This window comes from Nematolebias whitei, chromosome 3, assembly GCF_014905685.2.
Source record: "Nematolebias whitei isolate Nwh7 chromosome 3, NemWhi1, whole genome shotgun sequence".
Classification (NCBI taxonomy): Eukaryota; Metazoa; Chordata; class Actinopteri; order Cyprinodontiformes; family Rivulidae; genus Nematolebias; species Nematolebias whitei.
The window spans coordinates 51,727,248-51,749,978 of NC_056500.1; the positions used below are offsets into that span (position 1 = coordinate 51,727,248).

Consider the following 22,731-nt stretch of genomic DNA (forward strand, 5'->3'; position numbering starts at 1 on the left):
GTGCACCGGCTGACAACTCCCGCTGGTTACCTGGTCCGGGCACGTGGGAAGCTGGAGACCATGGCCGCCAGCTGAAGAGGAAAATGCAGCGCGCAGAGCTTTCTGCTTCACCAGCTGACCAGCACGTTTTCCACGACGTCTGAAGCGAGATCTCCGGGCAGGCAGGTGAGGAGTGCAGCAAAGGTAAGCTGGCACGTCCGCCAGCAGTGGGGGAGGAGTGGGGGTCCAGAGGTATGCTCATATTTGTCCAAATAAGCTACTTCAGTGCCAGAAAAACGAAGATTCAAAAGTTGTTGTCTGTCATACACCAGCAGAGAGTTGATGTCACAGATGTGAAATGCGAAAAACAAAAATAATCCGAACACCATCAGCAGAGGTGGATTGCAAACCATGTACACGGGCGCCATCTTACCGGATGTGTGTGTGCATAATGATTGTTTGAGTTTTGGAATAAAATGTAAACATCATTCAGGAATAAAAGTGTCTGATTTCAGCCCTACTGTCAGTTCGTATGATCTCACGGCGGCTTTTCCTCACACATCCTCCAAACAAGCGAGCCGGTGTCCTACAAACAGGTTTGAAATCACCGCAGCCCGAGACAACACAAAATGCACACGTGATTGACACAGCAGCCAAAGTGAATGTTTTCAGCAGACCGATTCCAGTGGGAAACATCGCTCTCAGCCCAAGCTGTGTGCTGCCTTGGATGTGAGCCCGCAGCCTGAGCGTGGCACAGAAGCGCCGTGCCCCCACGGCATCGGCAGCCCTCACCTACACGGTTCTGCATGCCCGAGGGCGCGCGCACCTTCCCTCAGCACATGCCAGCCCACATCAGCACGGATGTGAGCCTGCAGCCTGAGTGCGGCACACATGACGGCGGTGATTGGCATCCGTAAATAACGTGACGCAACATAAACGCGTGCCCGCTTCCCGAACGTTACGCGGAGTGGCAGCGAGCGTACGCTCTAGACAAATGGATGAACCATTTTAGCAGTAGGGGATACACGCTGCAGTTACAACTCAAGCCCCCCATTTGGAGGAACTTTAGAGACGTTTTTGTCATCTTCAGAACAGATCTCGTCCCTCCACGCATAAGTTCAGGAAATTCTGATAAAAAATGTAATTTCCAGCTTTCCAGAAGGAGAGGTAAACACAGGGTTCTACTCTCGTCACTTCCTGGTCCAAAAACGGACCGGAGGGATGAGACCCATCTTAGATTTGTCAATTTTCAACTGTGAGACAACATTTCCATTCAAAATGCATCGAGTCTGCTCTGCAGCCGCTACACAAAGCAGGGAGGAGAATTCTGTTTTATCTGGATGATATGTTGCTGCCGACCCGTTTTTCCAGACAGGTGGCAGCAGTGCAACTCAAGTGAAACCGGCAGAGTGATAACAGCTGTTTCCGTCATGAAGTTATTAAGGACATGTTGTATGCTCACACGGTGCAACGCCTCCAGAGGTGGTTCGCTTGTTTGCGTGTGGACCCGGTGAGGCAGAAGAGACGGTTGATCGCTGTGCCCCCCTCTGTGAGAATCGACCTGAGACAGTGAGAAAACCAGTTGTTCTGTCGGAGGGAGTTCCTGTCAGCAGACCTACGTCACACGTGTCAGTCTTCACAGACACGTCCCTGTCAGGTTGGAGAGGCACATGCATGTCTCGAGCTGTGGGGGCTCTGTTGCCACCCCACATAGCAGCTCATATAAATGTTTTTGGAGTGTTGCACGGTTTTGAATGTGATACAACACTTTACCTCTGTGCTGTGGAATCAACATGTGTTGACTCACACAGACAACAAGGTGACTGCTACATACATAAACCTGCAGGAGGGTGTGCGCTCAGCCCAAATGTTACACATTGTGAGACAGCTGCTGTGTTGGGCACACCAGAATCTGCTCTCCATCAGAACAGTGTACATCCCCGGTGTTCTGAACAGGGGGGCAGTTGTGATGTCCAGGGGGCGGTCTGCGTCACGTGGACTGGACCCTCCATCCAGAGCTGATGGCTCAGACGTGGCAGAAATTTGGCAAAGCAGCCGTGGACCTGTTTGCAACACGAGAGAACTCTGTGATGGTTCTCACTGAGCCCACAAGATGAACCACCTCTAGGGGTGGACGTGTTTGCTCAAAGCCCATGGCCCAAAATGCTTCTTTATGCATTTCCCCCACTCCCTCTGATATCACAGTTTTCTGAACCGAGTTCAGGAGGAGGGACTGACAGCTCTCCTGGTGGCTCTCGAGCGTGTGAACGCCCCATGGTTCCCAGCTCTACAACACCTGTTATCTGGGCGCCCGTGGAAACTGCCGTGGAGGGAGGATGCTCTCCTCCAGGCGGGAGGAGCGATCAGGAGTTACCCAGAAATAGGCCAGCACCTTTGGGTCTGGCCGCTGAGCGGATCCGTTTTAGAGAGGATGGGTCTCTCTCAAGATGTGGTGTGCACGATCCAGGTTTCACGTGTTGCATCTACCACAGCGCTGTACACATCAAAGTGGACAGCTTTTTAGCGCTGCTGTATGGAGAAAGATGTAGAGGCCACCTCATGTTCACCAGGTGGCGTGCTGTCCTTTCTGCAGCAGCTGATAGACAGAAATCTGGCATTCAGCATGATTAAAACGTACGCTGCAGCCATCTTCTTGTCACGAAGGTTTCGGGGACAGAACAGCTTTTAATCATCCGCTGATAAAGCGTTTTTTAAAAGGTGTACAGACGCAGGCCTGTTTCACGTCCACTTGCTCCACAGTGGGATTTAACGCTAGTTCTGCGAGCCCTGATCAAACCTCCATTCGAGCCACTAGATCAGGTTCCGATTAAATTCTTGTCTCTTAAAACAGCCCTGCTATTGGCTTTAATATCCGTTAAGAGGGTGAGTGATTTATCTGACCTCTCTGTCGCTCCGACATGTCTCAGAATTCAGGCTGATGGCAGCTCAGCTGATTTGAGGCCTAATCCAGCGTTTATGCCTAAAACATCACAAGCTCTTTAAATCAAGAGCGGTGTCGTTGGAGGAATTTTTTTCCCTCCTCCTTACAATCAGAAGAAGCATCTTTCCATCTTCTCTGCCCTGTACGTGTGTTGACGTGTTACGTAACACGCACGGCGGCATTGCGTCAGACTCAACATTTGTTTGTGCACTATAGAGACACATCTGCCGGTCGCCCGTTATCCACACAGCGCCTGTCACACTGGTTGTGTGAGGCTATTTCTGAAGCCTACAGCGCATCATATTTAGAGCCTCCTGACAACCTCAGGGCGCACTCGACCAGAGGTATCGCATCTTCGACTGCTTTGCATAATGGTCTGTCAATGCAAGATATTTGCACTGCGGCTGCGTGGTCAACATCCTGTTCATTTATTCGCTTTTATTTACGTGATGTGTCGGCTCGTTCCATGACACATTCTGTCCTTAGGGCCTTAACAGAATGAACATTGTTGTTTCATGGAATCTTGTTTAAACTCACACCTGACTGCATGCATTTACAGTGTGAGATGTTATCAGTCACAGGTTATGACTGTTGTTCTTGTTCAATGGTTATTAATCAGTTCATGACTACTGTCATCAATCAGTTCATTTGATTAATAATCAGTTCACTTGTTATTATTAATCTGTTCATATTGAAGAGCCGTGGATCTGCTCTGTTCACGGCCTTTTTCAGGCTCTCCTCTTTTCTGTTGAAAACCTTTCTGGGGCGTTCATGCAATCTGAACGCATAAATTATGCAGTGCATGTCTGTGCATGGTGCGCGTAATTACGCAATACGTATTTATGCACATGGAGAGCTTAGTGACAAGATGTTGTTTTTGGACAAGCGGGCGCTTCTTATGGTGTTTGAATGGACCCAGTGAGGCGGAGACTACATCTGCTTCGCCCTTAACCCACCAGCAACAGCTCTTAAAGGGCGAAACCTATACGAAATAGAATGTTGGAGACGTACTGTAACCCCAGATTATATGAGTATAGGCATAGCCCTTTAAGCGTCGGGCCTACTGGCTCCTAAATGGCTGAAGAAAAAGCTATTTGGGAGCCGATTACCCGTTCAATGTAATTTATACGGACCAGGTGGGGCCCACACAACAGGTGGGTGTGGACTAATTTTTTCAGTGCGATGCTTTGCATGACGGGATAAACCCACCAGCGACGGTTCTTAAAGGGCTACGCCTATACTCAAAGAATCTGGGATTACAGTACTTAACCAATGATTTCTGGCTCTCACAGACCTGTAACTTCTTCTTTAAGAAGTTCTTCTGTCCTCCACTCATTACCTGTATTAATGGCACCAGGGGCTCAGATGGTGTAGGGGTAGGGCAGCTGACTCGCGACCCAAAGGTCCTGGGTTCGATCCCCGGTCATTGCTCATCTCGTGGTGTCTCTGAGTAGGACACCTTATCCCCAGTTGCTCCCCGGGCGCTATCCATAGCTGCCCACTGCTTCACCTGGTGGTGGATGGGTTAAAAGCAGAGAGACAATTTTGCCATTTTATGGGAACATACAATGGTGACGATACATTACACATTATAAAAGACCCCTGTCCACAGCCTCAAACAGTCAGACTCCAAACTCAGTCATGGCCAAGACCAAAGAGTTGTCGAAGGACACCAGGAAGAAAACTGTAGACCTGTACCAGGCTGGGAAGAGTGAATCTATAATAGGCAAGCAGGTTGGTGTGAATAAATCAACTGTGGGAGCAATTATAAGACATGGAAATCATACAAGACCACTGATAATCTCCCTCGATGCAAGATCTCATCCCGTGAAGTCAAAATGATCATGAGAACGGTGCACAAAAATCCCAGAACTACACGGAGGGACCTGATGAATGACTTACAGAGAGCTGGGACCAAAGTAATAAAGGCTACACAATACACAGAGAAGGACACAAATCCTGCAGTGCCAGGTGTGTCCCCCTGCTTAAGCCAGTACATGTCCAGGCCCATCTGAAGTTTGCCAGAGAGCATATGGATGGTCCAGAAGAGGATTGGGAGAATATCATGTGGTCAGATGAAACCAAAATAAAACTTTTTGGTAAAAACTCAACTCATCGTGTTTGGTGGAAGAAGAATGCTGTGTTGCATCCCAATAATACCATACCTACTGGGAAGCATGGGGATGGAAATATCCTGCTTTGGGGGCGTTTTTGTGCGAAGGGGACTGAACTCCTGATCTGTGTTAAGGGAAGAATGAATGGGGCCATGTCATGAGATTTTAAGCCAAAACCTCCTTCCATCAGTGAGAGCATTGAAAATGGAACGTGGCTGGGTCTTCCAGCATGACAATTCAATTCAAAAATACTTTATTAATCCCAGAGGGAAATTAAATGTTGTTGTAACTCATTATCCTGGTTTCATTAAAGAGTTGTTTTAGATGCTGATGGCTGTGGGCAGGAAGGATCTTTTGTAGCGGTCTGTCTTACAGTGGATCTGAAGAAGCCTCTGACTGAAGACACTCTGTTGTTGTATGACAGGTTGATGAAGAGGATGCTGAGGGTTGTCTATAATCTTCATTTTATGAAGAATTCTTCTTTGTACAATCATCTCCAAAGGTTCTAGAGGAATCCCCAGAACTGAGCAAGCCTTCTTTATGAGCTTGTTGATCTTTTTTAAGTCACTTGATCTGATGATGCTACCCCAGCAGATGATGGCAGAAGAGAGTGTGCTCTCTACAGCAGACTTATAGAAGATTTGCAGCATCTTGCTGCAAACACTGAAGGACTTCAACTTCCTCAAGAAGTACAGTCTGCTCTGTCCCTTCTTGTTTATGGCTTCATTGTTGCATTTCCAGTCCAGTCTGTGGTACAGGTGAACCCCAAGATATACTTCTCCATCACCTCCACTTCTTCTCCCATGATGGAAATAGGGTTTAACCTGTTCCTGTTCCTCTTGAAATCTACAATCATGTCCTTTGTTTTGTTCACATTCAAGGTGAGATGATTGTTTCCACACCATGCCACAATAGCGGTCCATGCCGATAAGCAAACTGCAGTGGGTCATGATATGTGCTTGTTTGTTGAGTCAGGTGGGCCAAAAGAAGTCTCTCTAAGACCTTCATGATGTGGGATGTCAGGACAACAGGTCATTGAGGACTGTGGGTGAGTTTTCTTAGGTACTAGAACAAGGCAGGAGGTTTTCCACAAAACTGGAATCTTCTCCTGGGTCAGGTTATGGTTGAAGAGGTGCAGCAGAACCTCACAGAGCTGCTCTCCACTAGAGGATGACACAGGAGTGGATTTTCACTCCTGTCCTGGTCCCACAGAAAAAAAATCCTGTCCTGTCCCAATCCTGGTAACATGACTCCCACTCCTGTCCTGCTCCTGTTTTTTTTTAATCTTCATTTAATTTTTAGGAAATACATTGAATTTGATTTGATCTTCTACCCATTCCTGTTTAAATTACTTTTTGTTGTGCAGTTTTATTTCAAAAGATATGTCAACAGGAACAGTTCATCTGTAGTGAAATAGAGACATTTATTGCCTTAATCCAAACAAAAACCTTCACTAAATGTCCTGATGCATGCTCAATAATCCAGGTAGAAAAATCAAAAAAAGTTCAATCTGGTCCTCTGGACATTCAAAAAAACAAAACAAAGCAAAACAACAAAAAAATGATAGATGATAGAAAGAAATTATTTTTTTGTTGTTTTGCTTTGTTTTGTTTTTTTGAATGTCCAGAGGACCAGATTGAACTTTTTTGGACTTCACTAAATGTCATAAAACAAATAATACATGGTCTGTAGTCCATATAATGTTTCTACGGAGGATCAGCTGCTGAGTCTGTTTCTGGCTCTTTTGAATGTCAGTTACAGTAAAAACAAAAAATCAAAACCAGTCCATGGGTCACACCGTGTCTACCTTAGATGAAAGAACCCAAACACAACAAGTTGCATTTTACTAATTTATTGAGAAATTGTTTTTTTTTTAACAGTGACATTCCTGTCATGTTTTAAATTGTTTAAACAAACAAACTAAAAAAGAAAAATAATGTACCAAGCAGAGAACTCAAATAAAAATGTTTAAAGGCATTATTATACATTGGACAGTGTCCTCAAGAAGTTCACAATCTATGTGGTTGAGTTAACGAGCTCGTTTCGGTGAAGCATGATGTCGTGCATCTTACCAGACTTCAGAGCATCATTTACAGACTGGACCATTGCAGGTCTGGTGTTCCACCTCATCTCTACACAGCTTGACCAGACCAGAGCCTTGTGTAACCTAAAATTGAAAGAAGACAGTGCACGAGTCAAAATAAGGTTACCGTGACTACAAATTACAATTTGTTGGCCTTTCTTTTGGAAAAAATATTTTATCAAAAACGAGAGATTTACAATTGAAATTAAGTCAAGAAAATGTGACATTTGCAATTATAAATTACAGTAGCTTAATTGTTCTTTCTTCATTTCACTTATCATATTTTATAATTATTTAATTAGCCTCACCAGGCAGAGATTACAAGATTCTATGTATCTTACCTGCTCTTTTGAAGTGTGTGACAAGTGTCTTTGTGTCCAAAGCTGTTTAACAGCTTGTTTCCAAAGCGTTGGTTAAGTACTGTAACCCCAGATTCTATGAGTATAAGCTGAGCCCTTTAAGGCTGTCGCTGATGGGTTTATCCTGTTATGTGAAGCATTGCACTGAAAAATTTAGTCCACGCCCACCTGCTGTGTGGGCCCCACCCGATCCGTATAAATTACGTTAAGAGCGGGAAATCGGCTCCCAAAATAGCTTTTTCTTCAGCCATTTTGGAGCCAGTGAGGCCCGACGCTTAAAGGGCTACGCTTATACTCATAGAATGTGGGGTTACAGTACATAACCAATGTTATATTTCGTATAAGCTTCGCCCTTTAAGGCTGTCGCTGATGGGTTAAGGGCTAAGCGGATGTTGTCCTCTCCTCTCGGTCCATTCGAACACCGTATGAAGCAGAAGCTTGCCCCCCCCCCCAAAAAAAAACGTCTTGTCACTCAGCTCCACATGTGCGTAATTACGCATTGCGTAATTATGTGTGCCATGCACAGACGCGGGTTGTGTAACTATGCGTTCTGAATGCATGAACGCCCCGGAAAATTCAACGGGGAGGGAAAAATGCTGAAAAGAGCCATGAATCAACCGGTTTACGGCTGAACAGTATGAACAGATTAATAACAGAAGAGCTGATTATTAATCAAATGAACTGATTGGTAACAATAGTCATGAACTGATTAGTGACAATAGAACCAAAATAACAATCACAACTTGTGATTGATAACATCTCACACTGTAATGCATGCAGACAGATGTGAGTTCTATGAAACAACAATATTCATTCTGTTAACACTAAAGACAGAATGTGTCATGGAATGAGCCGTCACATAACGTAGATAAAAGTGAATGAATGAGCAGGGTGTTGACCACGCGGCCACAGTGCAAAATGTCCTGCATTGTCATACCATTATGCAAGGCAGTCGAAGATGCGATACCCCTGGTCGAGTGTGCTCTGAGGTTGACAGGAGGCTCTAAATCTGATGCTCTGTAGGCTTCAGAAATAGCCTCACACAGCCAGTGTGACAAGCACTGGGTGGATAACGGGCGACCTGCAGATGCATCTTTATAATGCACAAACAAATGTTGACGCATTGCAGCTATGCACGCTATGTAACACGTCAACGCCCGCAACGACAGAGAAGATGAAAAGATGCTACTTCTTCTGATCTGGGGGGGGGGGAGAAAAAACCCTCTAACAATATTGCTCTTGATTTAAAAGAGCTTGTGATGTTTTAAGGCAAAAAAGCTGGGTTTGGTCTTAAATCAGCTGAGCTGCAGTCAGCCTGAATTCTGAGACATGACGGCGCGACAGAGAGGGCAGATAAATCACTCACCCTCTTAGCGGATGTTAAAACCAACAGCAGAGCTGTTTAAAGAGACAAGAATTTAATTGGAACCTGATCCAGAGGCTCAAATGGAGCTTTGATCAGGACCTGCAGGACCAGTGTTAAATCCCATTGTGGAATAAGTGGGTGTGAAACAGGCCTGCGTCTCTGTACACCTTTCAGAAAACGCTTCATCAGCGGATGATTAAAACCTGTTCTGTCTCCGAACCCTTTGTGGCAGGAAGAGATGGCTGCAGCGTACGTTTTAATCGTGCTGGACGCCGAATTTCTGTCCATCAGCTGCTGCAGAAAGGACAGCATGCCGCCTAATGGACATGAGGTGGCCTCTACACCCTTCTCTGTATACCAGCGCTGAAAAGCTGTCCGCTTTGATGTGTACAGTGTTGTGGTAGATGCAACACGTGAAACCTGAATTGTGCGCACTACATCCTGTGGGAGACCCATCCTCTCTAAGCGGATCCGTTCAGCGGCCAGACCCACAGGTGCTGGCCTATTTCTGGGTAACTCCTGATCGCTCCTCCAGCCTGGAGGAGAGCGTCCTCTCTCCACGGCAGTTTCCACGGGCGCCCCGACAGCAGGCGTTACAGGACTGGGAACCATTGTGCGCTCACGCGTTCGGGGGCCACCAGGAGACCTGTCAATCCCTCCTCCTGAACTCGGTTCAGGAACCGTAAAATCAGAGGAGGTGGAGGAAAAAACGCGTACAGAAGCATTTTGGGCCATGGGCTATTAGCAAACGCATCCACCCCCAGCGGTGGTTCGTCTCGTGGGCTCAGAGAAAACCGTAATTGACAGCGTTTTCTCGTGTCACAAACAGGCCCACAGCTGCTATTTCTATCTGAGTCAAAATGCTCCGTCAGAGGATGATTAAAGGTTGTTCTGTCTCCGACAACTTTGAGACGAGAAGAAAACATGGCTGCAGCATACGATAATCGTGCTGGACACCAGATTTCTGTCCATTGACTGCTGCAGAAAAAGGACAGCATGTCGTCCAGTGGACATGAAGTGGCCTCTACGCCTTCTCTGTACACCTTTTACAAAACGTTTCATCAGCAGATGATTAAAGCTGTTCTGTCTCGAAAATTTCGTGACAGGAAGAGATGGCCGCAGTGAACGTTTTACATGAGCTGAATGCCAGATCTCTGTCCATCAGCTGCTGCAGAAAGGACGGCACACCACCTAGTGAACATGAAATGGCCTCTACACCTCTCTGTTCAGCAGCACTGAAAAACTGACCACTTGATGTGAACAGCGCTGTGGTGGTTGCAGCACGTGAATTCTGAATCGCACGCACTGCAGCTTGACAGAGATCCATCCTCTCAAAAAGATCCGCACAGCGGCCAGACCACAGGTGCTGGCCTATTCTGATTAACTCCTGATCGCTCCTCCCGCCTGGAGGAGAGCGTCCTCCCTCCACGGCAGGTTCCACGAACGCCCCGATAACAAGTGTCGTAGGCCTGGGGACCATGATGCGTTCACGCACTTGGGACAGAGGAGCTGTCAGTCCCTCCTCCTGAGCTCGGTTCAGAAAACTGATATCAGAGGGAGAGAGGGAGGTGAAAAAGCATTTTGACCACAGGCTGTGAGCAGACACGTCCACCCCAGCGGTGGATCGTCCCGTGGCTCCACGATAATTATAGTTGACATTGAACATTCTCTCGTGTTGCTACACGTCCACAGGCGCTGGCAGGATTTCTGCCGTGTCTGAGCCATAGCTCTGGGTGGAAGGTTCAAGGTCCCCATGCCGCAAAGGACCGTCTTTGGACATCACATCCGTCCCCTGTTCAGAATACATGAGATGTACCCTGATGATTCTGCAGCTCAAGGCAAGTGTTGAATCACATAAAAAAAACCCGTGCGACACTCCAAAAACATTTAAATGAGCTGCTGTGTGGAGAACCACAGCGCCCCCACAGTTCGTTAAATGTGTGTGCCTCTGTGAAATCTGACATGTGTGATGTAGGTCTGCTGACGGAAACAGCTGATATCACTCAACCGGTTCACGTGAGTTGCACTGCTGCCACCTGTCTGTACAAACTGCTCAGCAGCAGCATGTGTCCAGATAAAGCAGCATCCTCCTCCCTGCTCTGTGCGGTGGCTGCAGAGCGGCTCGGGCACATTAATGGAGTGTTGTTTCTCACAGTTCAAAATTGACAAATCAATCTCATCTTTCCAGATCGTTGGGACCAGGGAGTGACGAGAGAGGAACCCTGCGTTTTCCTCTCCTTCTGAGACTTTGGAAAATTACATTTAAATCAGAATTTCCTGAGCTTCTGCGAGAGGGGACGAGATCTGTTCAGAAATTACAGAAAACGTCATTAGAGTTCCTCCGCACTAGGTTTGAGCTGTACTACAGCGTGAATCCCCGGATGAAAACGGTTCGCCTATCCGTCTGGAGCGCGCGCTCATTGCCACTCGTTTATAAAGTTATAAAGCAGGCACGCGTTTATGCTGTGAAACTTGCATGCATGCTGATGTGAGCTGGTGCGCGCTGAAGGAGAAAGAAAGAACGTGCGCCCCCCAGCATGCAAATCGTTTGTGCGTTTGCCGATGCTGCGGGACGCAGCTCATGTATCGTGCTCACGTTGTGTGCAGCTGTTCCGTGTAAATGCTCAGGGAGCGGGTGCACGTATGAGCCGACGTGCCCTCAGGAGTCGTGTGTGCGCGCCCTCATTCATGCAACACCTTAAGCCAGGATTGCCACAGGAGCGCGCTTTTGACACTGGTGCGGTCAGGAAGGAGCGTGCGGCATCAGTGGGGCAAGGTTACCACTGGGCTCGGTCTGCAGAAAACGCGTTCATTCTTGGCTGCGAATCACGTGAGCTTTTGAGTGATTCCACGAGCTGCAGTATTAATTCAGAAAAAAAAAAAACTTTCTTCGAGGATGAAGGAGCGGAGCCGCTGTGAGGCTTGTTAAACTGTTGATGCCACGGGAGCGCGCGTTTGACACCACTGAGATGGTGCGTGTCGCTCCTGCCGAGAGCGAGATACGTTACTGGGCTCGTACCACGGTCTCACGTTAACGTTGACGTGAACGGCGGGCGCTGAGAGCTGCGTGCGCGCTTTCATGCCGCGGGAGCGCATGTTGGCACCGTTGGCAGTGAATGAAAACAACCTTAAAAGGCTCATTCGTGATGAGTGTGTGTGATGGGGCCGCTTGTCAGATCATCCGTGCTGACAGCCTGGCTAAAAGACACTTCATCATAAAATGATGTTATTCCACATCTCGTGTCATCAACACACCTCCAGCAAACCAACACCTGGTTATCCTCCCTTGAGCTCTGCTTGTTGTCCTAGAAGCCCCCTGTTGGCGAAAACCGGGAAAAAATGAACTTCCGGATGCCGGGGACGTCTGACGGGAGGGGCTGGCGTAGCATAGCTGGGGAGGCGTTGTGCAGCCGTGGAGCATCTTGAAATGATCGCTCGCTGATGAAAAAGGCCCTCCAACAAAAGCTTCTGCAGCTCTACTGAGAGGAAGGTGGAGTGATGAGCCAGGAGAACCTCTGGGACCTCGTTCTCTGGCTGCGATTCGGGGCGGCAGACGGCAAAAGAGGCGCACCGGTTGGGGATGACGTCAGCTGTCCTGTAGACGGAGCGTACTGCAGGGGCCGATAGCGTCGTTAGCAAGCAGCCGCTATGAGAGCGGAGCGAGCCGAAGGTCAGAGGGCCCATCAGCTCTTCCCGCCTCTGAACGTGTACGCCAACAGCGTAACGTGTTGTTTGCTGCGGCTGTCTGGAACACATGCTAGTGAGCTCAGTTGGAGAGCGGTGTCACCGTCTCGGTTACGCTAACCGGAGGCACGGGACGCTGGTCCACCTGGAACATCTTGCTCCAATGAAGCCTCTGTCCGGCTTGGCTCCAGGGGGCCCTAAGGGACTTTCCGCTCGGTGAACCCCTGCTCTGGAGATGGGTGCGGACTGTGGAGACCGGCTCACCCAATCTACCAGGAAAAACCAGCTGTGGCCTCACCCGTAGGACGTCCTGTTGGGAAAACGAGGCCAGATGGATCAAGACGGTGAGCCGGAATGAAACCTAGTAAAAACAACCTTCCCGCCGGATCATCCGAACTGGCGGGAAAAGGCGTGGGACGTATAAAAAGGTCCCTGGGTTACGCCGGGCAACCCCAGAGGGTGCCGTTGGCCGGGAGCAGTGTGATCGCCAATGCGAAACGAGGTGGGATGGGGTGAGCATTCACTCAGCCCCCCTCCACCGACACTATGCTCTCCAGGAGGGAATGAGCAGCGGGGGCTGCAGCTGAGCGCCGCCTGTCCCGGAAGAACCATCCGATTCGCTCCGAGGGTCGGCGATAAGAGGAAAATTACAAGATGGCGTTGTCCAGCGTGTAGTGACCTGTCACTAAGAAATATTCCTCAGCGCTTACCTTGAAACAAGACTGCTCGTCAGCTTCTCCTCGGGGAGGAGAGCTCACCGGACGACAGGAGGTCGACGTGCCAGGCCAAGCATTCTTAACAAAGGTTGGTCATCTACACAACTTTCCTTCTTCGTTCTTCTGACAGTGCTATTAGCTTGCTGAAGAAAAATGGGAGCCGATTTCCCGCTCTTAACGTAATTTATACGGACCGGGTGGGGTCCACACAGCAGGTGGGCGTGGACTAAATTTTTCAGTGCAATGCTTCGCATATCGGGATAAACCCATCAGCGAAAGCCTTAAAGGGCAACGCTTATAAAAAATAGAACTAACAGCTTCCTGTGTTAGTTGGAAAAATTAAATTAAATTAAAGATGAACAAAAAACTCAGTGCTACTTCTTGTTGTGCCGCTTTCTAAAACAGTTATTGAATCAAGTATTTTGTAGGTAAGTAAACATAGATGTTTTAAAACCTGTTAAAATACACCAGAATGTAGGAAATAACAGTTGCTTTATTCAGAAAGTTATGGGGGAGGACCCACAGACCTCACACCAATATAATAAAATAAAAGGGACAAGGTGGAGAAAAATGTGCTGTTTGAGTCTGTTTATTTACTGACGGTAAAAAAAAGTCCGACTCCCCGCAGCTCCTCACTGCAGTTGAGACTAAACGTTTAAATCAGAACAGCACCAACACAACTCTCATGAAGTGTTATTTGACACTTTCCTGCCCGTTCTGTTAGTTTAATAGACAGACAGTTTCTTACCTTGTGTTGCAAACTATTTCAGCCATTCAGTTTCTTTGGAGACTTGGCTGTTCCTCCCACCCTCTCGGTGAAAAGCTACGGTGTTTTGACTTCTGGGAAATGTAGTTCTTTTGACTTGTGTTAAAGTGAATGCTTACTAAAAGAAAACTAAAAAATAGCTATGACTTTTTTTTTTGTTTGATTGTTTCATTTTCATTTTTGGTTAATGGTCGGTTCCCTCTCCTGTCTGCTCCCGTTAGCTTTCAGTCCGGTCACGTGAGTTATAATGAGGTTGACTCCGGTCCCACCGGAATTCCGGCCAGAATCACTTGACCCGCGGTTCTCCCGAAAAAATGTCATCCTCTACTCTACACAAACCTTCAGAACTCTGGGACTGATACCATCTGGACCTGCAGCCTTCAGTCTCTCCAGCTGCTTCCTCACCTGACTTATAGAGACACAGAGGGGAGAGGCAAAGGACATATCAGCATCTTGTGATTTGATTGAAGACCAACATGTAGAAGAAGAAGAAGAGTCCATGACCGAGGTGGTACATACTAGGGGTTGAACGAGGATATAATTTTTAAACTCGTCATTAACATAATAAAACCCAAGTAGAACTCGAGTATTTGATGACTTCATAGATCTCAAGATACAAAAATAAATAAATAAATAAATAAAACTGAAAAAAAAGGTAATTATTTACAACAAAAAAAGACCAACAAACCATTGGGAGCGTATATTATGCTCCTACCATTTATCATACTGCAAATAAGTCAAAGGAAAAACTAAACTATTAGTTATTATTATTAAACTGCAAACGTGAAGAAACGTGCAGCACGGCAAAAACGAAACTTAAACCGAAACTGGTTCTGGTTCAGTGGATTAGACCCGGTGTTACACCATACTCTGTGACCTGCAACAGTGCAACACCGCCCCCTACGGTCATACGGTGGTCACATAATATGACGTCACTACGGATACTCGTCATAACATTTTTAACCTCGATAGATGTCCTAGCAATCGATGTGTAGATTACTCGAGGACTCTGTTAATGCCCTAGTACATACAATATTTGAGGTGTGACAGGTCTCGAATCTACCCAGTGGAGTTACCACCTGGATTATGGCTAAACCCCACTGTAGCCTCTCCTCTAAGGGGTATAATGAACTAAACCTATGCTTGGATTATAATGAGCTAAACCTATGTTTGGATATTACCCAGAGTTACTACAGGCTAGTTCTTCTTAGGCTGTGTTGAAGGTGACTCACCCAGATTTGTAACAACTTCCATCTGTGAGCCACACCCTTATCTCACCGCGTGACTCGCCCAACCTAGCAGCCGGGGTTGGATCGTCGTCCACAGGGAAACTCACATTAACGGCCGCTCACCTTCATTGTAGAATGGCTATTCTTACTGATCTGGTTCTTTTTAGAATCTAGGGATAAGGTTCTAAGATGTTTACTTAATCACAGATGAGAAATCCTTTAAAATCTTCCTACTTAATTATAGTTGAACCAAGCTTCTTAAATCCATGAACTTGAAGTAATGAAATGATAGTCCAGGTTTTTACGTTTTGCTTTGCTTTAATTAATGATTTGCAAGGGAACAGCGTTATGCACAATCCAAAAATTATTACAGTTGGTTATATAGTGAAATCAGTAATAAAAGTCTATAAATTACTTGATGGAGGATCCTGTCAATTGATTTTGGTGTCCAAAGGATTGGAAGTCCACTGAAGTGTTGATTTCCTTGCTCCGATGAGCTTTGATGGAGTGTCAGTGGACCTTAAAGCTCTTATGAGCTGATGGGGGAAAGCCTTCCTACCATCTGATGGGCAACGCCCAAAGTCCCAGTATGTTAGAACCTCAAAAACTCTAAAACTCATTGATCAATTCATAAGAAATCTTTCCAAACTGATGTTATTTATCTAATAAAACTTGTCCCATAAGATGGCATTTCATGAACAAAGGACCCAGAATGTTGCTAATATTAATCTGATTTCCTTATTTGTTGGTATAACTGTTGTTATTATTTTGTATAAAATTTTAAAAGAACGGTAAAGCAGGGTAACAAAGTCCATGCTCAATAATCCAGGTATACAATCCAACATTTTTTGTCCAAATGACCTGACTGAAAAATGTTGGGTAAAGCAGGGTGTCTCTTACCATATTTTCTTCCGTCTCTGAAGAAATTTTTGGTTAAAGGCAAGTGAGATCCCTTTCCAGAGCGCTGGAAAAGTGCGCCCCAAGCTCCTGATTTGAAGGAGATCTGGTTTGGCTTTATCTCAGGCTGAAATAAAAAGAGTTGCTCCTATCTTGACTGAAAAGGAGCGCTTTTCAGGTTGTCCAAATCTTTCTTCAATAGCTTTAAGGGCAAGTCTAATACCGTCCTGTGTCTTCTCCAACTCCCCGTACTATTCAGCGTAGTTCTGAGGCTGTGAAATGTTTTTATAGCGGAGTCCAGCCCCAAACCAGTTCACACAAGTCTGAACTTGTTCTAAGGTATTGCCTCTACGGGTTTAACCATCTGCTGTAACCCTCTGATTGGTCCTTTACGCTGTTATACAAACTAACTTTCTCAGAACTATCAGTTCCAAGAAATATCTGTGATCAGGAAGTTTGTCCTTTTATGGAACTCTCTGTTACAAGCTCCACCACCCGGTTCTTGCTTAAGGAGGGTTATTGCAGTTTAACTTAACAGTCACGGGTGTTGTTCTCGGAACACTCTGTCCATGTTCTGTCCATGTCAGCCATCCCACAGTTTAACATTTAGATAGATTCTTTCTTAACTACAGTCAGTTCAACTTGATCACAAGTTTTTAATCACATATAATTACCTTTTCTTTAATATTCATTTAAAAATCATAATTTTTTTGATTAGTAAAACATTCCAACTTGTAGAACATTCAACCATTTTTCCGTGCCTGCAGCTGTGGTATTTCTTTTAAGAAACCGGTTCTGTTGATAATACCATTTTCTCACTGTTCTCTTTGTGTGAACGCCTATAGGCATATAGGCATTCACACTATTGAGATTCCCTTTTTCTTCCATACGTTTTTCGGCATCTAACTACTACCACAGTTTTTGTGTTATTTCAACAAATCATATATCGAAACGTTCAGCTCTTTCAGGACATGACTGCTATGACTTTTGGTATTGGTGCAACTTTAGCTTTTTGAGATATTTAGCCTTTTCCACCATTTTCTTTCCCATTGACAATGAATTGAGCTCATTTTACATCTTTCATAACTTTTGATCTGTGTACAACCTTTTACTACTACTTTTACATTTAGGTCCGGTTAACCTTCTTTCAGCTTCCTTGTACAAATTTTTGGAAAAATTCAGCTAGTTCAACTAATTTCAGTTTTTTTTTCTGCTGTTATGTGCTTCTTCAAACTTATTTATGCTAATTTCAGCTTATTCTGCTCCTTTCTGCTTATTTCTGTAGGTTTCAGCTATTTCTGCTATTTCAGCTAGCATTTAGTTTTTTAATGCTAATTTCATCTTTATCAGCTAATTCCATATTTATGCAATCACTTGAACATTTTTCAGCCTAATTCAGCAAAAACATGATCCCCTCGACTTCCTTCTGGTAATTTAAGCTTCTTTCTTGTTTTAGCTACTATTCAGTTGTTGTTGGCAAATTATGGCTTTTCTCAGATAATTTCAACTTTGTTGTGCTAATTTATGCCTTTTTCTAGGGTGGCCCTAAGATGTAAATGAACAACATTTAAAAAAACAGAATTACATTTGAAAAAAAAAAAAAAAAAATCACAACAACATTTGAAAAAACGGAATTACATTTGAAAAAACGGAATTACATTTGAAAAAACGGAATTACATTTGAAAAAACGGAATTACATTAAGCCAAAGCAGAAGTGGCCTGAATCACATTAGAAAAAACAGAATGACATATGAAAAAAAAAAAAACAGAATTCATTCAACCTTTATTTAGACAAGTAAATCCCATTTAGCCTCGAGGACTCATTTACAAGAGAGACCTGTACACACCACTTGGATTACAAAAAGTGGCTCTTTAAAAACCATTTCAAGGTCCTGGAGTGGCCTAGCCAGTCTCCAGACCTCAACCCCATAGAAAATTTGTAGAGGGAGTTTAAAGTCTGAGTTGCCCAGTGACAGTCCCAAAACATCACTGCTCTAGAGAAGATCTGCATGGCAGAATGGGCTAAAATACCAGCTACAGTGTGTTCATCTAACCTGGTGAAGACTTACAGGGAAAGTTTGACCACTGTCATTGCCAACAAAGATTATGTTACAAAGTATTGCGCTGAACTTTTGTTATTGATCAAATACTTATTTTCCACCATAATTTACAAATAATTTCTTTAAAAATCCTACAATGTGATTTCCTGGATTATTTTTCCTAATTTTGTGTCATAGTTGAAGTGTACCTATGATGAAAACTACTGACCTCTCTCATCTTTCTAAGTAGGAGAACTTTCACAATCAGTGGCTGACTAAATACTTTTTTGCCCCACTGTACATGTTCACGTGTTGACGATTTTTTTTTCTTAAACTCACCAAGTTATCTCTGTGAGAGAGTCAGCTTCAGGTGCTTGTAGTTGGGCCTGTTACGATAACAAACAATAGTATTGTTTGAAATTTAACAATTATTGTCAAATTTTAGAAGAAAATTTGATTTGTTTATTGTGTAGTACCTTTTTTGACCACCTGATGGCAGTATAAGACTGTTAGAACCAAAGGATGGATAGTTGAGCAGCGTGTCTATTAGAAAAATGGGAGGGAGGCCCCTTGACATGACATGGCCTGACATGGTGGATGTTCAGTGATTTGAGCTCTTTAGCGTAGCATTTTTCACACAAAGCTTTTAATAAAAAAATCAGTAAACAAGTTCTCAGCTGCTTTTTACAAAGAAAAAACTTTTTACACAAAGGCACGGGTTTCAGCCATGAATTTTGGAGCTCAACAAGACAGGTTTATTCCCGAGGTCGGCCTGTTAGCTTAGCTCGTAACTTAGCTTCTCAGCTTAGCTGCTTTTAATGATCCAAAAACGCGATTTTGGACGGTTAAAATGGATTTTAAAGAGAAACGGAGGGGTCAGTCAAGAGCGCCAGAGTTGAGCTGTGTCTCAAGTAGAAAGGGAGAGACACGAAGAAATGATAAAGCCGGTAAATGAAAGTGAGGTTGATAATTTAATTGATTTTTTGTTTATCGCGACAGGCCTACTTGTAGTTCATCATTCAAACCTATACATTTTAATTCTACACTGTTTTAGCAATAAGTAGTTGTTGTGACTGTTTGGATGAGCTTAACTTCAATCAACATCATCAACAGAGGATGCCATCTCCTCTGTGGTCCACACTGTGCTCAACCACCTGGAGCAGAAAACCACGCTCGTATGCTCTTTGTGGACTTCACGTCTGCCTTCAACGCCATGATCCCCCAAACCCTGATGGACAAACTATTAACACTAGGTCTAAGCCCCTCCATTTGCAACTGGGTACTAGACTTCTTAACACGGACGGAGACACAGCGTAAGCGCGCTGTTTAAACCAACAGTTTTGGAGTGGGGGACACAGAGACAACAGCGCACTGTTTGTGTAGTGGACTAGGCCCATGTCAAAAACTAAGTCTAAGGTCAAAACTCTTGACCTTTAGAACCTTGTGGGACAGGAACTGTCATTTCATTGATTTGAACTCAGAAATACAGGTTCACCCATCCTGAGACTTTCTTTCTTGAAGATTCAAGTGAAAAGAACACTCTCTTTTTATTATCATTACTATTTTACAAATGTTGATAATCAAAGTGTCTTAGTTCAAACCATTTTAGATGTGGCAGTGAACTAATCAATTTTATTAACTGTGTAATGATTTTTATTCTCATGTCAAAGCTGTAACAGAATAATTATGCATTTTCTGATTTCTGCCTTTGAGTGAGCAAGTGTGCGTTTCCAAGGTTGGAGTCAAACGAAAAACAAGTTGTTGAACGAACTGTCATGTTTTAGAATCCTCTCAGACGTAAATAGAGAAGTTTTGGCACCTGTTGCTGAAACAGCGCCAAAACAAAACTCTCTCTGTCTGTGAGAACATTTCTGATCTGTTTCATAACAATTCTCGCTGTCTCTAACCTCTTACGTCACAAAACACACCCCGTCTGGTCGTTTCTGACCAATGAACAAATCCCAAAAGTGAACCGGGAAACAGCTCTTTAAAATGTCAGTACTTCCTGGTCTACTCGGTCTTGGTTCTGTTGAAGTTCTGATGGAGTGCTGTTGGAGTTCTGCTGGATACACAGTCCAACCAGTTCTGTGAGAGACGGGATGATCCTGACAACAGAGCTCTTCCGAGTTCCATGGGATTATAACATTTTCCACTGAGGTGAATATGTGTCGAACAGAGCCTCGCCATTACTTCGGACGAGTAACAGCATCCTACTGAGACGCTGAAAGGGTGCGTTAAACGGAATCTCACCTGAGACATCTCCAGGTAAAGGAGCCGATTTCATCACCTAAGTGTACTGTAAGGAAAAGCTGAAGAAAGCCGGAGAGTGTCGATTCTGGTGAACACATTTCACCCCTCACACACCATCTTACTCCCTCTAAACTTCTTTCCATCTTTAAACTTTTCTATCAAGTAGAAATTCTTCCAGATATTTTAGAAATGTCTGTGTAAAATGCTCACCCACATTCATGTGGGTAAAAGATCATAATTGTACAGTTTTCATAAATGTCTGTGGTGAAGCAACGGAAAAATCATGGCCGTATGATTTTTCCTGATTGATTGCTTATGTTGTTATTTTCATAATTTGCCAAATTAATGTAAATGTTTGATGTTAAATTTTGATTCTGTAAATAAATGACCGCATTCATTTTGATGGGTCAAATATAAATGACGTCTCACGTTTGCATTTCCTTAAATTCAATGCACGTTTTATTCAGTCCAGAAAAATGAGGAATCCGTGTTAAATGATGAATATATCTGAGCATCTGTTCATCTACATTTGCATCGACAGTTTTACAGTTTTAGAGCAGGGTGTGGGAGAGGAGAGACATCTCAGCTGTGCGCTGTCTGAACCAACAATTTTGTTTTGTTTTTTTTGGGGGGAGGGAGGAAAGACGCACATCTTTTTGAGTGGCGGGGGTGCATTCAGCGTGAGGGTTCAGCATGAAGGAAGAGGCTTCCTTTAGCTTTTTAGCTAGCACACCTGCATTGCGAGCCGCTAGTTTAGCGTTACGTCAGTGCCGACAGGTGTTTGGGGGTGGGGTTCGGTAGACAGGGCGCTCGGTTCTGTTGACGGGGCGGGGCGCCGTGCTTGTATAATGGTAGGGGAAACACTGCTTTGTCACTGATGGTCAAAGTATTTGCTCAGTTGCCAGCCCTCATGTACCATGTTGATTCTATGTGTTCAGTTCATTAGACAAGTCATGTTGGTAACTGTTCAGTTGGTGTCCAGTTTGTTGCAGCTTCAGTGGAAACAAGACCTCGACTTGGGTCTAGAGCTCATCAGTAAGGCCATTGAGATTGACAACAAATGTGACTTTGCATATGAAACCATGGGAACCATTGAAGTCCAAAGGTGTGATTTAAGAATTGTAACAAAAGCAAACATTTTTAGTCTGCTTCTTAAAGTGCTTTACATGACCCGTGTGCTTTCTTTACAGGGGAAATCTGGACAAGGCAATAGAAATGTTCAACAAAGCCATCAACCTGGCCAAGTCTGAGATGGAGATGGCCCATTTGTACTCATTATGTGACGCAGCGTACGCTCAGACTGAAGTGGCCAGGAAGTATGGGCTCAAACCCCCAACACTGTAACATCTCTGCCGGCTGACCTCCCGTCTTGATATGAGTGTTAAATGTGAGACTGTTCAACTTAAATTTTATTTGTTTAGAAAACAAAAAGAGAAAAATTTTAAAAGAAAAAAGTAGAACCCTGAATATGTGCTGTATTGAAATCGTATTGAAAGGAAGGATTTCTGTTCACAATCAAACTGAGGCCACAGTCCAGGTCTCTGGTTGTGTCAGGATTAGTGGAGTGGATGGTTTGGGTCAGCGCATCCCAGTGCTGACACATAAGTCAACATTACGGTACTGTTAAATCCAGAGGGGTGGGGGGGATCCACCCAAATGACCATGTTATAACGTGAATTATTGAAATATGTGCATTTTGTTGAACCAGTCGTTGACAAGAACGGTTCTGTAAAACTAAAATCCACAGAAAATGCTGTGAGAACTTTAGGAAGTTCTGAAAGACACGGTAAATCATATCGATGTAGAACTTTTTTTTGTTTGTTTTTTCCGCGGCTTCCACATTGTAACATTTATTGCCAGTGCTGAATGCAAGATGAAAACAATAGTTTTGAAATGTCTGTATTTGAGATTAAACAGATTCTGGCCCACAGAGAGGCCTGTTTAGTCATTTTTTTAATGATGGGTTTGTTTTTTAATCAATTTACTGCAGCTCACTCAGTAAATTCTTGATTTGTCTTGAACACTAGAACAATTCGTAGCTGTATGAAACTTGGCAAAACCCTTTTGATTAGAAAAACATTGCCGTCTTTTTTTTGTTTGTTTGTTTTTATTTATTTTATTTTTTTTTTTGTGTGGAGAATATCCTCAGATTGTGTGTTTGAATGTTTTTTTTTTTTGTTTGTTTTTTGCTCATGTTAATTTTGAAGAAAGATTTAAAAAAAATGTCTATTATACTGTGAATCATTTATTTTTTACTGATAGATTTGATTCTAACTTTTGTCCAAGTTCTTAAGACGTTGCTTCAGT

The 22,731-nt window shown here is 44.3% G+C and overlaps 1 protein-coding gene across 1 annotated transcript in view; it reads left to right on the top strand.

Annotated features, from left to right (window-relative positions):
- Window positions 1-22,397, top strand: part of tomm70a (translocase of outer mitochondrial membrane 70 homolog A (S. cerevisiae)) — a 129,998-nt gene extending 107,601 nt beyond the window's left edge. The window contains exons 11-12 of the mRNA XM_037698319.1: window positions 21,407-21,529; window positions 21,615-22,397. Of these exons, the coding sequence (XP_037554247.1) occupies window positions 21,407-21,529; window positions 21,615-21,768 (277 nt within the window). The 3' untranslated portion in view covers window positions 21,769-22,397. The remainder of the gene's footprint in view (window positions 1-21,406; window positions 21,530-21,614) is intronic.
- Window positions 22,398-22,731: the final 334 nt, after the last annotated feature.